Source organism: Bactrocera latifrons, unplaced genomic scaffold (assembly GCF_001853355.1).
Source record: "Bactrocera latifrons isolate USDA-ARS-PBARC rearing strain unplaced genomic scaffold, ASM185335v1 scaffold_82, whole genome shotgun sequence".
In the NCBI taxonomy this organism is placed as follows: domain Eukaryota; kingdom Metazoa; phylum Arthropoda; class Insecta; order Diptera; family Tephritidae; genus Bactrocera; species Bactrocera latifrons.
Genome location: NW_017537512.1, coordinates 555,132 through 576,593, shown reverse-complemented (window position 1 = coordinate 576,593; position 21,462 = coordinate 555,132). Strand labels below are relative to the sequence as shown.

Sequence of the window (21,462 nt, the reverse complement as noted above, 5' to 3'; positions counted from 1 at the left end):
AAAAAAAATCAAAACTTTATATTTCCGAAATAATTTTATATTAATTTTTTGCCGCTTTACCATTTGCCCATCTGTTCTAAGTTTGCTTTATTTATTTTCACTTTCATTTATAAAAATTGTAATTTTTTTTATTCCATTGCATTCACCAGATAAACGAATTGGACGGCGACGTGGTCTACCTTGGCGTGGCCTGCATAGTCGTGTCTGCAGTTATACGCATACTCTGCACCGCTGGCATCGCCTTCGGTGATCGACTCAACACGAAGGAGAAATTCTTTGTCGCCTTCTCGTGGATGTCAAAGGCCACCGTGCAAGCGGCACTCGCACCGGTCGCCTTACGCAACTTAGGCGACACTGCCACTGACGCGGAGAAGCGTTACGCCTATATTGTGCAGACACTTTGTGTTTTAAGTATTGTGTTGACAGCGCCATTGGGCGCCATCTTGATTACACTCTGCGGGCCGCGCTTGCTGACACGCACCAAACAGCCGCAAGTGTTGGAGGGTAAGCAAAAAAACAGAAATCAGGAGAAAAAAAAAATCAGAACAAAAAATCAGTAAAAAAAAACGCAACAAAAATAAAAAAAAAAAAAAAAAAAAAAAAAAAAAAAAAAAAAAAAAAAAAAAAAAAAAAAAAAAAAAAAAAAAAAAAAAAAAAAAAAAAAAAACAAGCATTAAAAGCAATAATTAAATTCTTATGTTTCTCCCCATTTTTTGCAGGTTGGCGCCGCAGTCATCGGCCATCCATTCGCGACATTAGCATTATTGACGAGGAGGAGGARCGCGAGGATCCGGAGTTGCCGGCAGATAAAACCACCGCCGACAATACACAATCGAATGCACACATCAACAATATTGGCTATGGTCATTAGCCTACGACCTCACACACACATACATACACACCTACGCACACACATCCACATATACATACATATATATCAACGAGCAAATGCAATTACTCTTCCGTTTTGGTCGGCGAAGTAGCGAAGAAAACGCAAAATATCAATATTGGACATTGCTTTTGCTTATAGTACGTGTTGTTGTTGTTGTTGTTGCACATGGTTTTCACTACGTTTACGTGATTACGTTGCTGATTAAATAATAATGTACGAATATGTTAAAAATAGTATTAAGCAGCCGCCATCGGCAGGAGTTGTGAATATCTATTATACAGATATTACTATGCCTACCCCTCTACCGCCCATCATTTTGTTTTTGTGTTTGTTTGTTTGCTTATTTTTTGCGCCCAATCGTTTATAAGTTATATATTACTTAATAAAAATTATTATATATTTACTTAATTATTAAAAATAAATATTCAAACGAATAAAAACTGTACGAAATTTAAACTTAACTAAAGAAAATATCGTTGTTGTCATTTAGTATATGTTCTGGTGTTCGAGGATTGCAACGCTGTCTTGGATAATAATATATCCATATTAAATTTTGTGAGAATATCTTCTCAAATAAAAAAGTTTTCCATATAAGGACTCGATTACGTTCGTTCAGTTTGTATGGCAGTTATGTGCTATAGTTGTTCGATCTGAATCATATATTGGGAGATTGTAGCAATGCCTTGAAAAGAAGGTTATGCCAAATTTCATGAAGATATCTTGAAAATTTAAAAAGTTTTCCATATAAGGACTCGATTACGCTCGTTCAGTTTGTATGCCAGCTATATGCTATAGTGGTCCGATCTGAACAATAAGTGCAAGGATTGTAGCCCCCGTCAACAAAAAGCGTCAACTTTTTTATAAAACGAAGATTTCTTCGGGGCTTGAGACCGCTAACATTTAATGGCAGGGCATTGGAGCTGTCTAAAGAAGATAAATTCCTAGAACTTACATTAGACTTGACATCGAAGGTGCTTTGACAATGCCTCACATTCAAGTGTCATAAAGGAACTTGAGAAAAGTAATGTGGCAGCTCCAGTATGCAAGTGGATAGAGGCTATACTGCGTTCTAAAATAGCTAAAATCACTTAGGAGAGAGAAGGAATCATCTTCGCACTATGAGAGGCTGCCGACAGAGTAAGGTCCTATCCCCCCTACCATGGACCCTAGTAGTGGATGAGCTCCTTGAATTGCTCATAAACAATAGCAATCGGTTTCAGGGCAACGCCGATGACATTTTCATAATGGCTCGAGATAAAATCAGAACACTCTCTGCGACATAGTTGAAAGAGGCTAAAGTCTAACTACGGTACACCATCCCTACTATTGGGGTATAAACATCAACCCATCAAAAACAATCGTAGTATAAAGAGGTATACATATTTCCTAGGCCTTACATTAAACTCAACTTTACAATGGAAACGGCACTTGAAATTAATACTGTCCAGAACCACCAAGGCACTCATGGTATGCAGACGCCTAGTCGGTAGATATACAGACTACAAGACAGTTATCATTACTGTTCCCTGTATGTCTTTGGTTTGAAACTCGACTAAATTTGTGTTTCATAATCATAAGAAACCACCGAATTCAAAAATCTGTAATTGTACTCAAGTATAAATCTCTCAATAATAGACATTTTAATAATATGGGAAACAGATATTTTATAACATGAAAATAAATTAATTACCGAAGCGGAAGGTTACTGTTGATGAAAAGTGGGTCACTTACGATCTCCAGCGAAAATGGTCGTGAACGAATCGCGATGAGACACCCCAAACGGTGATCAAGCCAGGATTAGTGGTCAAGAAGGTTTTGCTTTTTGTTTGGTTGGATTGGCAGGGAATTATCTACTTTCAGATATTCCCCTTCGGTCAAATCTTTACCGGACTTGAACTATACCTCGAACCAAACAATTGGACCGACCAGCTTTGGTCAATAGTAGAAAAATTTGGTTTCATCACGACAACTTCACATACACATTAAAACTTCTAGAATTTGATTGGAGGTTCCTGTCTATGATAAATTATTTCGCTGGTGAAAAAGTCGCTTTAAAAGAAATGATTGAATGATTGCAATGATTGAACAGTAGTTTTGATTGAAGATTTTAAGATAAAATTATTCGACTGTGCTTAATTGCCAGCAGTGTCTGATTGAAGTATGGTTAAATGAAATTCAAACTATTTGATTGATGATTGTTTCCTTGAAGATTGATGTGCAGTTTTGATTGAAGATTAAAAGGTAAAATAGTGCTTATGAGGTTGATGTGAATTACAGTGTCTGATTGATATAAAATTAAATTCAAAATATTTGATTGATGGTGGTTCGCATTAAGATTGATATGCCGTTTTGATTGAAGATTTAAAAATGTTTTACTTTGTATGATGGCAATTTCAGTGTATGATTGATACAAAACTCAATTTAAAACATTTGATTGATTGATGATGTGAACATTGTTCCGATACTTTGATTGAATATTATAAAGTACAAGAATGCTTCTGTGCTTGATGTCTGAGTGATGCAAAAAGAAATTTAGAATATTGTGTTTGATTGATTAATGATTCGCACGAAGATTGATCTGCAGTTTTGGTTGGAAATTTTACGTCAAAACTATTATATATTTTTCTTAATGGTAACTTCAGTGTCTGATTTATGTAGAATTAAAACATTTGATTGATTGATCACTCCCATTAAGATTGTTTTGCTGTTTCGATTGAGATTTTATGCTTTTGAGCGTCATATGAAGCTGATTGATGCAAAATGAAATTTAAAATATTTGATTGATGATAGTACGCACGAATTTCTTTGCTTGTTGTCGAAAAAGCTTGTTTCAAAAACTAAGTCAAAACACCATTTTGCATTTAAAGAGTTTTCCAAATTGATTGATGACTGTTTGAAGTTAAAAAAAAAAATAATAGATTGAAGACCCTGCATTACTTTGCTTGATGTTGAAAAATTATTTTAAAACTAAGCCAAAACGCCGTATTGCTTTTAAAGAACTTTTCAAATTGATTGATGTGCGCTTGAAGTTAAAAAAAAAACATTTGATTGAAGAATATTAGCCTGCACCACCTTGATTGATGGTAAAAAATCAGCTTTAACAAAACCGCAACTTATTTCATTTAAATAACTTGCCAAATTGTTTGATCAGTGCTTGAAATTTGAAAAAAAAAACTGATTGAAGATGGTGCGCTAGAATTACTTTGCTTGATGCTGAGAAATGTTGCTTTAAAACTAAACTAAACATATTTAATTTGCTTGGAAAAGTGCTTGAACTTTTTTTCTTGATTGATGCGTGCCAGAAATTTCAAATTTGATTGATGATAGTTAGTTTTCAAGCATTTGTGTGATGTACGACGCTCCCGAATTCAAACTTTTATAATAACATTTTTGTAGTAGATTATTGTTATACTTTAAAACCAGCATGGATGCATTAATTCATGCAGATCTTCGTCAAATATTTATTAAAAGTTCTGAGACATTTTTTTAAATCTTCTATCAGTAAACTTATAAGTAACTCTGCAACGATTCACCAAGTATGTTCTCCAACTCTTGCACGGCCTTGCGTGTATTCTTCTCGACACGTTGATTCTCATCCTCCAACAGCTCAGCCACGAAAGGCACCGTTTCCGGCAGTAGCGGCGTAAAGTCTTCACCCAACTTACGCGCAATCTCCAGGCAACAATTGAAGGATAATATGCGCATCTCCGGCACATTGGTGCGTGTCTTCATCAACACCTGATAGTTCAGTTGCTTCCACATTATATCATTGGGGACAGCCGCAGCCAGTTGGGCAACACACATCTGCAAAATCTGTTGCAATTCTTCGCTCTCCAACACCAAACGATTCTCCAACTGATCGACCAGCGGCTGCATAAGCACCTGAAAGCGTCGATTGGTAACGAAATCCTTGCTGTCGTGCAGGAAGAGCGTGTAGAGCGTGCTCAAAATGGATTTGACAATATCGCTGGTGAGTGCTTCCTGATCGGCATCGATATTTTGCTTTGACGCATTATATACATTGAGCAAATTAGCCGCATCGTCGATGATGTCACGAGCAAAGAGCAGGAAGAGCGTCTTGAGCGTTTCGGCAATTTTATTGGTCAGCAAGAAGAAGGTGAGTATGGTTTCACGTTCGGCGCGCTGTTTGACGGCCCATTCGAATACTTTCTGGTAGTATGGACGGAAACTGCTTTCTGATAGTTTCAGCACCCATGTGACGAATGCTTCAATGATGACTGTCTCAGTGCTGGCGACACGTTCACGTTCACAATTGTTGCGCACCTGCAGACGGAATTCCAGGGTGTGCAAGAAGAATGCGCCCAATTCGCTTTGTATGGCTGTCAGGTCGGTGCTTGCTGTCTTATTTATGCATTCGGGCAGTAGTTGCATGAGCACAGCGATATCGGCGTAATTGTGTGTAGCCATTAACTTGCGATAGGCCTTTTCACAGCTCGGCACCAGTATGCGCACCGGCACATCGCTGGCGATCTTCGACCAAATTGTGCTGATGCGGTGTAGGGCGGTGACGGCGCGCTGATCGCGTTCCGATTGTTGTGCGCTAATATTGGCGGAAATTGTACTCAGGGTTGTTATGACGTCAACGACATACGGTCCCAGGAAGAGTGGTAGTGATTCGAAGAGTTTTTGCGTGCCTAGAAAGAGTTACGGGAAATTTTAATTTTAAGTTTTGATGAAAGACAATTTTTTTTATTTTCGGAACAGAGTGTATTAAAATTGGCACAAAGGCTGAAGGCTTGAAGGAAACGGAGACCCTATATAAATGAGCAGCGTGACAAGCTGAGTCGATTTAGTTATTGAAATATAGACCTATAAGTTTGCACACGACCTTTACACGTCAAAAGACTGCTCAGTTGTTGTTGTTCTACCGGATACCTGGTCTGTCGACGTCATCTAACGGAAGGCCCAAGAAATGTTCTGTTTTGGCGGTGTCGAACCAAAGGGGGACGAATGTTACATAAGTGGAGTTGGTAGGGCATTCAAAGAGGTGGCCAGTGTCATGCGGAGACTCATCACACGCAGGACACATATTGGATATGTCGGGGTTTATTCTAGATAAGTAGGAGTTTAACCTACAGTATCCAAATCGAAGCTGCGCAAGGCTCAGTCCGCAAGGATAAGTAGGAGTTTAAACTGCTACAGTATCCACATCGTTTCTCACGGCAACTCGAGCTCTTCCTCTGGTAGGGAGTTGGTGACGGTATTGATAGCTCTACTGTGAATGGCGGTCAGTGCTTGTCGGAAGTTTGTTGCGTCCGAAATCTGGTCGGCGTATTGCCTAATGTCGTCGACGTAATTGAGAAATGACCTATTGATTTTTCTAGAAGGCGGTTCCGCTGCAAACAGGTGACTGTAGGCATGATTTCTGCGAAAGCATCTCAGCAGGAACTGACTGAGATCCCTTATTCTCTCGTTAGCTAAAACAGCTGCTTCGGCTGGGAAATTTGGACATAGCTCCGCAATTCTTCCAGCCGGAATGAAACGAGCGTTGGCTGCTGTTATCAACTTGAGGAATCGACGTTCATCAACGGTTACGTCCATCGGAATGGGTAGAGCAGTGAAGGTGTTCTCAGTAAATTCTGTTAAAGCTTAGTTAAAGTTAATGAAAGTACGGTTGTCCACAGAAACAAAATCATGAAAACTTGTAGCAATGTAAGATTTTTATTGGAGCTTATTTCGCGGCATTGTCTAGCTTCCGAAGGTTTTCACTCATTTGTGGTTAGGAATTTAGTTCTTAAAAACTTTTATTAGTGCTGATGAAATTTTTCTAGCTTTTATTCAAATTATCATGATTTTGGTTCAACCTAACCTAAATCTTTATGGCTTTAAAGATATAAAACCAGGAAAAATAAAACTTATTTCAAGGCATTGCAAAGCTTATAAAAGTTTCTAAGTTTTTGAACAAGTTGAGGTTAAGATGTTCGCATTTTTGTTGTTTCTTTTTCATGTTGTAGTCGCTTACCTGTTATAATAGCGATGCAGACATTATCCGGCGGCTGAGACTGCACCAATTTCGCTTGATCCTGCAGAATCTCTATCATTTGAGGCATATATTTCGGCAGCAAAGCCAACGAGTGCGCTTTCAAGTTCGAAGAAATCTCTATAATGGTGAGCACCACTGTAGCCAAGACAATTTTCGAAATTTTGTAACGCTGCTTCAGCACCTTGATGAGATGAGCGAGTATCTCCCTGAACTCATTAATATGTTGCAAAGCAAACATTTTCGATAAAAGTTTGATGGCAATGAGCGCGGTCTGCTGCAGGAAAACCAACTCATTAGTGGGCGTGGAAGGTGAAGCAGTGCCCGGTGTGGTGGACGACGACTCGTGTAGGGTGAGTATACCCATAGTGATATCCCTAAGCGGCGCCAGCAGATTATAGAAATTTTGCGGATCACTGCGATCGAAGTAGCCATCACGTTGTTGTAGTTTATTAATAAGCAACTCGAGGACTTTCTTACGTATGGAGACCAATTGATGACGCATGAGACCGTATATGACCACGAGGAACATGTCAGGCGATAGCAGTGAGATGGCATTGTCCAACACATCATGCAGATGATGGAGTATGACTTTCCAAAATTTCAATTGTGATGTTTCCTCAACAGTTTCGATGGCTGTATTCACTAACGGTATGTACGACAGTGTTTTTATGATGAAATTTTGATAATATGGCTTTATGGCCAACTGTTCGGCATCGCTGAGCATGGCGATCTTACGCAAAAATTGCGTTGAACTCGAAATACCCGAAAGGTATTGCATAATCACGTATTTGTAGTGACGCAATTGTTTGGCGGTGCGACATTTCACATCGAACAGGCACTGCTCGGTGGTGTCGATAGCTTTCTTTGCTTTGCCCTTATCGCCTTCCGTATCCGCTTTATCCATCGGCATTGACTTGATATAACCGAGCAGCTCAATGCAAGTGTCGAGCGTAATTTCGGGCGCAAATTGGTTGGTCAGCTCTAGACAGATTTCCAAACGTTTAGAGTACTTCTCGGCAGCCGCCGCTGCTGGGCCGATGGGCTTATCATGCTTGTGCTTGCGCTGCAAGAGACGCTGCTTCTCATCCTCCAACACATGCGCTTCGAAGACGATGCAAAGGAAAATCCATAAAAACTGCTCGGCGCCGAGCGTCAGCAACAGCTTGCTGTATAACGGCAAACGGCGGTGCTCCGGCACGTCCAAAAGTATGTCGGAGAACACTTTCAGCACCGGTATGACCAGCTCCACGGTGCTCGTGTTATCCACAGCATCGTCGGCATGCCGTGAACGCACCAAAATCGGCACGATCGATTCGATCACATTGTTGATGATGTGAAAGCTGAAGGCATCATCGTGACGCACCACCGACGAGCCCATAAATGTGAAGACATCCACCACGCTATGCAGCACCTGGTGCGGAAAGAGCGCCGCACAATGTGACAACAACAGCAAAGCGTTATTTTGCGTTTGCGGATTTTGCGCGCCGCGCACACACTGCACAATCAAATCAATGCGGAATGTGGACTTGGGCAACACTTTCGCCAATTGTACGCCGGACGCTTGCGCCAGCTGACAACAATGCAGCAGCATAGATAGCGTCAGCTGTTTGGTGTACTCCACCACAGCTTGCTCCTCCAATTCCAAACAGAAGCGCAGCAAATCGAAGAGCGCGGGCAACAGCTGCTCGGCTTCTTCCAACTTCTTCTTGTGCTCGAGCAGTTCCAACAAAGCGACGCCCTGCTTCCACGCCTTGGTGGTGACTTGCGTTGTGAGTTGGTTTTGTGCTTGCGCATCGCGTTTGGTTGCCGATGTGGCCGTTGACTTACGCTTGGCCGCCGCGCCAGCACTCGCCTCATTGTTTTCGACAATGCGCGACATTTGCGCCAACAATTCCACCAATGGCGCGCAGTTGATGCTGCAACGCTTCAACAATTTGTTGGCGCTTAAGAAGACGGCATCGGTCTCGGTGGCGGCCATCGTTTGCACAATCAATTTGATCAAGTCGGTTTTGTAATTTTGCGGTATCTGCTCGTAGCAGTACTCGTCGAGCGCCTCGAGCAGCACACACGGCACCGCGCGCAATTTGCCACCATGTTGTATGTATACATTGTGCGCGCCGAATAGCTGCACGATGAATTGCCAAGCGGCTGGTTGATCCAACAGCACCGTACCGATGGTTTGATGCTCAAAGCGATCGCATATCAATTGCAATATGTTGCTGTAGGGTTGCGGCAAAAGCAATAAAGCGTTCTCAACGTGCGTCTGCTTGAGCGTGCGCGCACCYAGCGGTATCAAGTCGGCCAACAAACTGGCATCGTCTATATGCTTGAGCGTCTTTAGTATCTGCGCGGTGAATGCAGCATGTTTGAGCGCATCCGCGGCGGTGACCAGCTGCACAATTTCACGCAACACTTTCAAGCTTTGCGGCTGTTGCTTCTTATGCGTCGGCTTCAGTATGGTGTAGAGTATAAGTGGGAATTGCTCGTGATCCATGCTGAACTCATAGCTGCGCGCCAGTATGCTGTCAACAAAGTGTTGCAGCGGTGCGCTTAGTTGCGCGCACGCCTTTAGCACTTGTAGCGTTTCGAGCGCTTGCAAGCGCGTCGTCTCCGAGGGCGCATTCAAAGCGCTGGCTATGCGAAACACGTGTGAGGTGTTGATGTGCAACTTGTTATTTTTATTTTTGAATAGAGCATTGGTTAGCTTGAAGGCGCGCAAACGTAGCAGCGCATAGTCGACGCCGACTGCGGCATTGGTCTCGTATACATAGAAATTGCTGAGGAATTCCAACTTTTGTTGCGCGTTGTCGAAAATGTGGTCGAAAACTTCTTTCAGCGTACGCAACCATTCCGTTTGCTGTGCGGCCGCCTTGGTTTGTTGGAAACCCTCTTCGGCGAGTAGGTTGAAAATGTCGAAAAATGTGCGTAGATCATCGTGTATTTGCTCCCACTCAAAGAGATGCTCGAAATGTGTATGCTGCGCTAGCGAAACAATAAAATCTGAGAACAATTGTAACGGTATGCATTTCTCTTTTTCCACCATATCCCATTGTTTGCTTTCGAGTTGACGCACGCGAAAGCGTCGGTAGGTGGTGCGTATTTGTGTGAATACGTAACCAGCTTCGGTGCCAGTCAAATCGGTTTTCAAGCATGCAGTGGCCAACAATAAGAAATGTGAAAAATGTAAAGCGTTCTTGAAGATACGTTCGCCATGCTTCTCAGCGCTGCGGAAGAGACTCAAACCCGTCGGTGTTGCTGTTGTTTTGGAGATAACATCGAGAAATTGTTTTTTGAATTCCACTGCATTGAAGCTTTCACTATCACGCACTAGTTTCAGCTCTTGCAAGAAGCCAATCTTCGCGCTTAGCGGACTTTTGAGTATGCTAGTAATGGCCTGAAACGTATTGCTGCTACTGCTGTCTGGGAAGAGCAGCGGCATTAAAGCTAATAGTATTATGTTAGTGTCGTAAGCTTCCACAATCTCACGGCTTGTCAAATGCTGCACAGTCGCTGCTGTTAGTGGCGCCCAGTGCTCGGCATCTTGCTGCACTTTATTCAAAATGGCAATTAAAGCTTCGGCTACCTTATCAGCGTCTAAAACTTGCACAAATTCTGCAGTTGGCAGTTTCAAAATTTCTTTAACAACCAATTCACTGTCGTCAGCTATACGATCGGCGAGGCATTCGCGCAGTAAATGCATATTTTGTGGACGCGCGCTGTAATCGCGCAAATTTGCTAACAGTGTTTGTACGGCAAAGGCGCGTATTTTGGCTGTGTGGTGGTAGAGTTGTTCGTAGATATCTGTGGCGCTTGGATCAAACGTTTTCAAACGGAAACCTGTAAATTTCACACAAAATTATTCAATTGTAGTTAATAATAGGAATTTAAAGCATATGATAGTTACCTAAGGCCATTTTAAGCACACTGCGTTTGCTGGCGAATTCTTGTGAATTTGAGGTTAGACCCTCTTTTATAGTGTGATCGAATGCGACGGGATATTTTCGTTCGAGCTTACGCAAGTATTCAGAATACCAAGCATGGAAATTGCTATTATTATCTACCATTTCCTCGTCGTCGTCTGAACTGAGCTCAATCATTTCACCGTCCTGTAACGCTTTCTGCTGTGACAGTGGCTGCTCTTCGTATGCATTGAGAAAAGCACTAAAACAAAAAAAAATATACATATTTTTATGAGATGTGTGAAATTATACTATAATAGTAAATAAACATTTAAAAACAACTTAAAATCGCATACTTTATTATTTCCTGTGCCGAATCATCATTTAGCGCCACCTCATTTAATAAACGTTCCAGGAACGATTTTAAAGCTTCCGAATCTTTGTGTTCAGCTTGTATGGCGCTCAGCGCTTGTTGCAACAACGCTACATACAATGCATGCAAATATACATTGCCTTTAGCCAAGGCTGCCAAATACGCGATAAACCATTTTTGTGTTGCCAAATGCAATAAAGTATTTTCACTGAATTGCGGCTTAGCGCGATGCTGCTTATCGAACAGGAATACCAGAAATAAGACCGCTGTTTGACGTAAACGTTCCAAGGACACAGACGCAGCACGCTCCACCAAAGCATTACACAATTTCGGCGTTACCGGTGTACGCGCTACTAATTGGGTGGCCACAATATAAGAGGCCGCTGCGAAATCCAATACTTCAGATTGTAGACCCTTAAGTAGTGAAGGTAGTATAGTAATTATGTGCCACTCCTCTACTGCCGCCGCGTGCTCAAGTGCGCCAACCACAACGGAAGCATAAAAATTCAGTTGTGTTTGCAAGGAGTTTGCACGTGTGCCCAACTCTTTTACAGCGTCCAATGTTGTTTGACAAACGAATTTCAAGAAGGCTACATCGCTTGCCGCTCGATTGATTAGCACTGTTTTCGGCACAGGCACACCGGGTTTCTGCAATGGATGCAACCAATTCCATTCTTGATCGGCTTGTTTAATACGTATCACTTGTAATATTAATATGAAGGCATTCGTTTCATGATACGGCAAAGCTAGAGCTAGTAGCGCATTTCGATTATATTCTTGTATATGAAAACGACGTATTAACCATTCCAAACACATGAGCGTGGGGCGCAACAAGAAGTATGGCGACAAGTGTTGTAGGAATTTATTGATATTACGATCGAGTAGTTTATTAACATCTTTCTGCTCAACGGAACGTTCCAAATCAATAGTGGATTCATTGAAGAGGGTATTTTCAAAAGTCTGAAAAATAGGATTCAGTGCGGTGAGTTCCTGCAAACCAGCTAAACCTATCTCATATATGATACGCCGTGTTTTAGTGCCAGCTTCTTTGCGATCGAAAAGTACGGAAGCTTTCGAACGCGAATCAGCCAATGTCATAGTCTGCGGCACGGCCAGCCGCTGCAATTGCTGCTGCAGCGAGGTCGACATTTTTAACACTTTTTGCTATTTAATTAAATATTTATATAAAATTCACTGATTTGTATTTCTTCACTTATAAAATGTAGCAAAACACGCGGGACGTTAAAAATTGTGAGACCGTGTTGGCGCAATGTTGTTAACATTTGGATTGTAGTGGGAGAAAAATTGGACCGCCTAAAAATTATCCCTATATAGAACAAATTTTGTGAGTTATTATATTTGTAGAGTAAAGTGGAACAAATATGCTAATTGCTTCAAGAAGGAATCTTAATTTGTTCATAATGCTTTTATAATATACATTCCAAGTCAATTTTAACAGCATGAAGAAATTCCCTTTTGCAATAAAGAAACTGCATTGTTTGATGCTCAGCTGTTTCGCTGGCTGTGTTCAAGGCTTGTCATATGTGAAATATAAACAAAACACAGGGTGTTATATATGTTAGAAAAATTGACCTAATTTTTAATTGGCAAGCTCTTTTTAACAAAATCAGTATTTTTTTTTAACATTTTAATGTTTTATTACAAATAATTTTTATCCACGATTTTTCTATTTGGTAAATAATATTATTTAAAAATATTTTCTATCAGCGTACTTTAACTTTTGCCTACATTAAAAGTACGCTATGCAACTCTGAAAACATCATCTTCCGTTGTCATTTGTAAATACCGTTTATTGCGCTAATTTGCTTGAAAATTGCAAATGTCAAACAAAATTGTGGAAAATATAAAATATATTTGCGAAATGCTTTTATTACAGACAAAAAGTGTTAGTAAAGTTTTTTCAAATGGTTGTCTACAGCTATTACAATGAATATATGAATAAAGTGTAATATTCGTACAAACGCCTTGGGGTCCACAGTAGCAGACATAACCCTTTATATGCCCAAACACAAGTAAGTTCTTCATTTCACTTATAATTTACTTTTTATACCATAATATGCATTAACTTCATTATAATTTCGAACTAAATGACTTAATTATTAAATCTCACAAACAATCAAAATAAAATGCTTCTTTCATCCGCCATTGTTTACCAAAACTGCACCACAACAGGCGGTGTATGTGTGTCGCAGCCCAAACGCTGCCTATTTGTAAGCGCTAAGCGATTATAATACGACGGACATAAAGATAATCCGGTTTCGGTTTGAGTGTCATCAAATTAACAATCGCCCCAATAATTTATCATTTGCTCTCGAGTTTGATTCCTGCACTCTAGCCATGTTGGATCGCCTGCCATCCACAACAACTACAACCCATTTGTCTTGCTGCTGAAGGCTTTCTGCAAATCATGTCAGTACAGATTTCAAATTCATATCTGCCGTGGCAGCAGCTACCCTTGTGACGTGCGCTGGCCATGCATACATATAGCCGCACAAACTGTGAATGCCCATATGCAGTGTTCCGGAGATGGCAAAAAAGAAAAAGTCGCCCGGCTAATAGTTTTGTCAGCAGCTGTTTTGTTCCACAACTATAAGTGCGAATGTGTGTTTGTGTGTTTCTACTTTCTCGTGTTTATTGCCGCTGACATGTATCGTAGGCGAGTGAGGGTTTATTCTTGTGACTGGCAAAAGCACACAAGTCACACCTATTGCTGTGTGCACATTGTTGTTAGAAAAGAAAAATCAATGAACTCCTATGCTTCATGAATCAGATGGCAGGCTCAATTATTTGTTGCGGGGATTTGCGTTTCTTGCTTTATTATTCATATGCATGCATTACTTGTTGGCTGCTGCTACTACTGCGGTTGTTGTTGTTGATGTCAGTGTTATTAATGTGGTGGTCGGCAAATATTTTGGCAAATCGCTTTTGTCCTCTTGGCACATTAATAACTTATGAATATTGTCTTCCATCTACTGTCATCGATGAGATTACGAATCAGCGTTGGGAAGTGCATTTTTTCTCGCAAGAGGGGTGAGCGAGCGCTTTATTTTGATTTTTAATTAAATTTCTCAATAATACTGTACTAATGACTTGCAAATATAGTAAAATATGATATTGCGGTTTAGTGATTTTCTTTTGTCGCACTATTCGGGTCATTTGAGGGTCGCAACTTAACTGTAAATAAATTAATTTGTTGTTGAAAATTTTTCGAACGTACTTGTAAATACATTTGTGTATTTATTGGTAATTACAAATACATTTGTACATTTATTTGTATGAAACAACCTTTCTTAAAATCATAATATATATTTGTTAAAAGGAAAAAAGTTAACTTCTGTTGCACCCTGATTCATGTTTTTTTTTTTTTTTTTTTTTTTTTTTTTTTTTTTTTTTTTTTTTTTTTTTTTTTTTTTTTTTTTTTTTTTTTTTTTTTTTTTTTTGGAGAATTCTTTCTACAAGTCTTAAGTCGGATTTCTTCATGACTCCAATTGGAAGTATGGATGAAGAACCGTAATTATTGGGCATCTGTAATAGCTCGGCCGATGTTTCCATTCCTAGCGACCATGGTATGATGATGATATTGATATCATCGGCCTCAACACTCGCGCCGTCAGTTCTGCTTTCTCCAGACTGGACAAAGAAGCAAAGCAAATGGGTGTGGCAGTGAACGAGGGCAAGACGAAATATCTCCTGTCATCAAACAAACAGTCATCGCACTCGCGACTAGGCTCTCACGTCACTGTTGACAGTCATAACTTTGAAGTCGTAGATAATTTCGTCTATCTTGGAACAAGCGTAAACACCACCAACAATGTCAGCTTGGAAATCCAACGTAGGATAACTCTTGCCAACAGGTGCTACTTCAGACTGAGTGGGCAATTGAGAAGCAAAGTCCTCTCTCGACAAACAAAAACCAAACTCTATAAGTCACTTATAATACCCGTCCTGCTATATGGTGCTGAGGCTTGGACGATGACAACAACTGATGAGTCGACGTTGCGAGTTTTCGAGAGAAAAGTTCTGCCATAGAATTATGGTCCTTTGCGCGTTGGCCACGGCGAATATCGCATCCGATGGAACGATGAGCTGTGCGAGATATATGACGACATTGACATAGTTCAGCGAATTAAAAGACAGCGGCTACGCTGGCTAGGTCATGTTGTCCGAATGGACGAAAACGCTCCAGCTCTGAAAGTATTCGACACTGTACCCGCCGGGGGAAGCAGAGGAAGGGGAAGACCTCCACTCCGTTTTAAGGACCAGGTGGAGAAGGACCTGTAAAGAAGAAACGACTCTGTTGTTAACTCGGCTATAATCGCGTAAGCGTTGTCTACGCCAATTAAGAAGAAGAAGAAGACCATGGCGACCAATGGTAACTTTCGCATCGGACCATCTGCCCATAATTATCTCGATTGAGAAACCTTCCGACTTTATTCGTGTGGCCAACCGCACCTTCGTTAAGTTTAACTAAGCTAATTGGGTCGGCTTCACAAAATTTAATGAGAGCATCTTCACCGGACTACCTATTCCTATGGACGTATTCGTTAGCGAATGTCAATTCTGCAAGCGATCACCGCTGCTACCGCTCGTTTCACGCCGGTTGGAAGAATCGAAAGAAAATGGTAAACCAACATTAGCGGACAATTTGGAGAGAGCGCTTGAAGTTTTGTAACTTCTCCACCGGTTTGAGTAAACTTTGGGCTTTATTTAAGCCGTAGAGACATGATGGTCGAGTTTAAAACCAATTCAATGACCATACCTCTTTGGACTCGAAGAAGTGCGCGAGCTATCTTAGGCGGCAATTTACACTGCATCTCTTGGTAGACAAAGCTATCCGACTAGTCAGCAAAATGCCAAAAAATTCAGAGTATCATCAACAAGGCAAAATCATCCAAATGCATTGGCTTGATGGAATTATCATGTTGATGCTAAAGCCGCTAGGCTCGATAGGAGTAGTTTTCTCATCAAGGTCCTCAACCTGTCAAATACCCGATGTGGGGAAAAGAAAAACAAAGAGTAGTTCTATCGTCCGATAACTCTCCTCTCGCCAGTGGTGCAGACACTTGAAGCTTTGCTACTCCCGGTCTTCATGCACCATCGGAGCCTAGCAAACCACTAGCATAGCTTCCGAAAAGTGCACAGCTCCACTACAGCACTTAACGTCATAAAGGCCTAGATAGCTCATGTCCACAACCAAAAACCAACCAGCGAGCGGGACCTCCTCGTAGCGTAGCACATCGAAAAATGTACGCTTCCTCCAGGACTAAAAAGGTGGACTATGAAGTACTTGAGCGGTCGACAATAATCCGTACTGTTTCGCGGTAAAAACTCTAAACTAAGAAGTATCAAACAAGCAGTTCCGCAGGGTGGTGTTCGCAACAAAATTCTCAATGAACTCCTCTCCTAGAAGCATCAATAGGTCATTCCTCAACTACGTCGACGACATAAAACAATACGCCGACCATATTTCGGACTCAACTAACTTTTCATATACACTGACTGCCATTGATAGTGGAGCTATTAACATACTCCTTATCAGCGAAAGCCATACTTGGAGTTAAACAAGCACACATTGCAGACGAAGAGCACGAGTTGTTGCGAGCGACGAGATTGACTCTTGCGCAGCTTCGTTCTGGATACTGTATCAGATTAAACGCCTACTTACACAGAATCGATCCTGATATATCAAACATTTGTCCAGCGTACAACGAGACCCCACATGACATGGCTAGTGCACACCTATTTAACCCTACTCATCTGGCACTCTAAATAAGGTCTAATAAGTTAAGTCTATGTAATGGTAGTTTTAATATTTCGAAAACTCAGCAATGCAGATTTCTTCAATTAAAATCTGCCACTAAAATGGTTAAGTTTTCGTTAGCTCAACCTAGCCGAGCTCGGCAAACAGTCAAGCTAACACGGCCTAGGAACTTAGAAAAAGTTTTTGAATTTAAACTTCCAACTTAGCCAAGTTTCGCGCATCACAACATGCTTCAGTGCTCATATTTTTATGCACGCAGCTGTATTTAAGTAAAGCAAAACTCAAAATTTATAAAGTCGCAGAGATAATATAACCTCACTTTTATTTTCATTTTATGGTGATGTTTTTGGCCAACAATTTTAAACAGACATACTACAGCGCAGCATTACAACCTCTTCCGACCACAGCAGCCCACCAAAATAATGACGAGTACTTTGCTGTGCCGCAAGCGACATAGCTATGAGTTAGCAACCGATGTAAACTTTAGTCCTTTAGTGGCACATTTTGACGCTGACAACTAATTTAGCACAATTATACTTAAAAGTTTTGTTAATTTGCGTACAAATGCTTTGTCGGACAATTGTTTGCTGTTCTATCATTTGGGTTTATGCCTCTGGTGTGTACGGTGCGAACTGCTAATAGTTTTAATTATGACAGCTACGAAAAGTTTTGAGTGATATTACTGTGAAATGTGTGGTCATGCTTAAAGTTTTGACTTGAAAAATTTTATATACATATGTATGTATGCGTAGATACATTTTTTTGAAAAGATTTTTGAGTATTATTTATTATTAATTTTAATGCATTTATCGTAAAGCTTTCGATGGTGTCCTTTAGCGCTTCCTTTTCAGCCCCTGTTACTTTCGCTTTTGTTGTAAGTGAGTTGTGGTCTCTAATCTCTATCCTGCCTTTGATTTAAGGTCGGCTACAGTTGCAGATTCTTTAAGGGTGGTCTTGAGTGCTTCGCAGAAGCTGGCTTTCGTTGACTATGCCTTCTCCAGCTCTAATAGTAGGGCCTCGGCTCTTGTTTTGTGGATTCCTTTGATCTTCACCTCTGATTCTTTAAGATCTAACTTGGTACGGATATCCTTAAGGACTTCGGCCAAGCTATTCCACTCTGCTGACTTTATGACTGAGGTCTCTGATTGTCGTTTGGGCCTATTATTGCTCACTGACCGGCAGCTATATTCCTCACTTGTTGTCTCTCTTTTGCGCTTCCTCCACCATTCCTTCGTTTGCGTGGGACTTTCTTGCTTCCACTGGCAGTCGTTTTCATTTCGTAGTTGCACTGTTTCACGAGACTCCACAGGGCTTTTCGCACGTCACTTCGGGGTGCAGTGTCGAAGGGTTCGTCTAGCTGTGCTATAACATTCTTAACATCAATGCTGACGTTCCTTTGTTTCGCCATCGCCATCTTCATATTTTGCATGATATCCTTCCACTCTTCTACTGGTCTAATTTGGGTAATGTATTCTTGTTTCGGTGAGTGGCAGCTGGGGTGTATTCCCTTCTCTTTGTTTTGCCGGTATTGCTTGAGTGGCCGGAGTTTCACTTGAAGCTGTACTTTCTCCAGTTTTGTCTGGTTGTTTTGGAGTGACGGTAAGTATAGGGGCTCTAAGTATCCTACTACTTCTACGTAAGATGATCCCGTATTCTTCGTCGCGGCCATTTATATTTTACTGTTGTTTTCTTACTGTTGGGTTTTTGTTGCGCAATATTCATTTTTTCTAGTAGGTCTCCATTTCAAGTTTCCCTTCTCCGCACATTGTAACAGTTGCGCTTTATGAATCCCGTGGTTATCTGTGCAATCAGGTAGGATACGCGAGGGTTGACACAAACCCTTATGGGAGCTTATGTTCAGAGCCAGGTTTGGGCTTGTCTCAACTGAACCTGTACGGCCAGAAACAATTATTGCGTTGTGCATTGTCCGTACTTGACCGCTAGGGTCTTAACGAGATGGAGGAGTAACAGTAAGATGTCTCTCTTACCTACTGATGTGACAGAATACTGGCCTCACCAGCGCTTTCTCAAGTTAATCCGTTCCGGGTTTCCAGTACTCCATAATCAGAATCTTACTGGCTTTTATTTCTCGCCTCTTCGCGGGAGGTGCATTAGGCGCAGCCGTACCAAGCTCAGTTTTACCCTATTGGATAAAGCTGACATCCAACCTGACCTATCAAAATCCAGAAAAATGTGTTTTTATTACCATTTATGCTTTAAAATACATCTGTGAAGGGTATAAGCAGTCGAAATCACCGATTTTCTTTTATATATATAATATATAAATATCTTTAATAATAATTTATTTTGTTTTTAAATTTTTAGTTCCAGTATTTTCATTATTGACATACATATATTTTCAAAGAAATCAGAAGTGGCATAAGAAAACTTCTAAAATCAATTTGCAATTATTGCATTATCACTGTAATCCTACCCCCACACATTTGCAAGCGGCGGACGTTCGCCGATACCATCTAACGACACGACAGGCACAACTCAATCTCGAAATCCCCCGACACACGCACCACAAATCACACTGGCTTTTAGCAAAAAAGAAACTCACATACTCTACTTAGCAATATTACATATTTGAGTGTCTCTATTTAGGCAGCAGTCCTTAACCGGCTTATCAACCTGTTCCGCTGGCCGTTTGGTCGAACACTTGTTCAAAAATAATAACACTTAAAAATCTTTTTCCGCTATTCAAAAAGTGTTGGCTGCTGTCCAGGGAGCGGGGTAGTGGTGGCGTGACAAAAGCCTGGGAACTACATGCATTGCTGATTTCCGCTTGCGTTTTGTCGTTTTTTCCGTTATGGCAGTGCGTCGTGTGACACGTGACCGACCCGTTGCTAGTTGATTATTTGATTTACAGTGTTTCGGCGACAACCCTTGTTTTGATTTTTTATAAGTCCTCCTAAATATGAATCTACTTATGAATGTGTAAATATATAAGTATGGTTACATAACCTCGTGTACCGTGAAGCCGCCAATAATGTCATAAATATGCCTGCCATTATCATGCATGCGCTCTTGTTTGCGGCTTGTTTTAATGGAGTTGTTTTGTAAACTTTTTTTTTGTTTTGAGATTTTTTAAAATCAACCAATTTTGTATGGTAGTTTATATAGAGTGTCGATTATTATGAATATGAAGAAGTCAATTCATATAAGAGAGTCAAGCAAGTAAATGCTTGATGAATGTAAAATGCAAGTAAATCATTAATTCTATAACCGATGACGTTTAAAGTGCCGTCTGGAGCTTGAAACTTCAAAAGTCCTCATACTTCTTCAGAAAAAATGTATCCGTGCTTCTTATTATCTTTTTTTTTTTTTTTTCTTTACGGGCGTAGACACCATTTACGCGGTTATAGCCGAGTTGACAACAGCGCGCCAGTCGTTTCTTCTTTTTGCAATGTGGAGCCAGGTCCTTCTCCACCTGCTCTTATCAACGGAGTGGAGGTCTTCCTCTTCCTCTGCTTCCCCTGGTGGGTACTGCGTCGAATACTTTTAGAGCTGGAGTGTTTTCGTCCATTCGGACGACAAGACCTTGACAGCGTAGCTGCTTTCTCTAAATTCGCTGAATTATGTCAATGTCGCCGTAGCTCATACTTCCATCAACTGCGGACCATAAATCTTTCGCATAATTTTTCTCTCGAAAACTCGTAACGTTTACTCATCAGTTGTTGTCAACGTCCATGCCTCTGCGCCATATAGCAGGAATAATGAGTGGCTTATAGAGTTTAGTTTTTGTTCGTCGAGAGAGAACTTACTTCTCAATTGCCTACTTAGTTCGAAGTAGCATCTATTGGCAAGACCAGCTGAACAGCGACACCTTCCCAATTAATGATGTTTACTTTTCATTCGATCGTTTTTTATGTGGCAGGTGCCAAACCTAGTGCGCAAGCCTTCTGAGAGTTGGTTCGTCTTGTCACTTTAGCTCGTCTGCAAGAATACTTGGTCTAAGACCCGAAGTCGTGAGCTGCTTGAGTTGATGTATAATATTTGTGACTCCATCCTTTTATTATCTTGATTTGAGTAATTTATGTCAAAAAAATGTGCCAATATCAAGCCTTGCTTTCAGACTTAAACGTATGTAAAAAAAAATTAAAAGTCCAATATTACAGGATATATTGCGCAATCCATAACCTTCCAATTAGTTCCTCAATCATAGTTTTTAGTCAGAAAGCCGAAAAATTCATCCTAATATAAGGCCTTCTAATATTAGTTTTTATACTCTCGCAACAAAGTTGCTAAAGAGAGTATTATATGTAGTTTTGTTCACATATCGGTTGTTTGTAAGTTCTAAAACTAAAAGAGTCAGATATAGGGTTATATACACCAAAGTGATCAGGGTGACGAGTAGAGTTGAAATCCGTCCGTCCGTCTGTCCGTCTGTCCGTCTGCCCGTGCAAGCTGTAACTTGAGTAAAAATTGAGATATCATGAGGAAACTTGGTACACGTATTTCTTGGCTCCATAAGAAGGCTAAGTTCGAAGATGGGCAAAATCGGCCCAC

At 40.8% G+C, this 21,462-nt stretch overlaps 2 protein-coding genes and 1 long non-coding RNA gene across 6 annotated transcripts in view; 2 read left to right on the top strand and 1 right to left on the bottom strand.

Annotated features, from left to right (window-relative positions):
* LOC108977015 (sodium/hydrogen exchanger 9B1) overlaps window positions 1-1,207 on the top strand; it is a 53,771-nt gene extending 52,564 nt beyond the window's left edge. For all 4 annotated transcript variants that reach the window (XM_018946505.1, XM_018946504.1, XM_018946506.1 and 1 more), the window contains exons 7-8: window positions 150-504; window positions 720-1,207. In XM_018946505.1, the coding sequence (XP_018802050.1) occupies window positions 150-504; window positions 720-871 (507 nt within the window). In that variant the 3' untranslated portion in view covers window positions 872-1,207. The remainder of the gene's footprint in view (window positions 1-149; window positions 505-719) is intronic.
* A 3,094-nt stretch (window positions 1,208-4,301) lies between these two features.
* On the bottom strand, window positions 4,302-12,412 carry LOC108976998 (HEAT repeat-containing protein 1 homolog). The gene is made up of 4 exons (XM_018946476.1): window positions 11,152-12,412; window positions 10,801-11,057; window positions 6,876-10,733; window positions 4,302-5,547 (listed from the first exon to the last, which is right to left on the bottom strand). Exons 1-4 carry the CDS (start codon window positions 12,315-12,317, stop codon window positions 4,400-4,402), a joined length of 6,429 nt encoding a protein of 2,142 aa, XP_018802021.1. The 5' UTR covers window positions 12,318-12,412; the 3' UTR covers window positions 4,302-4,399.
* A 570-nt stretch (window positions 12,413-12,982) lies between these two features.
* Window positions 12,983-21,462, top strand: part of LOC108976981 — a 93,781-nt gene continuing 85,301 nt past the window's right edge. The window contains exon 1 of the long non-coding RNA XR_001994001.1: window positions 12,983-13,201. This is a non-coding gene — a long non-coding RNA (uncharacterized LOC108976981). The remainder of the gene's footprint in view (window positions 13,202-21,462) is intronic.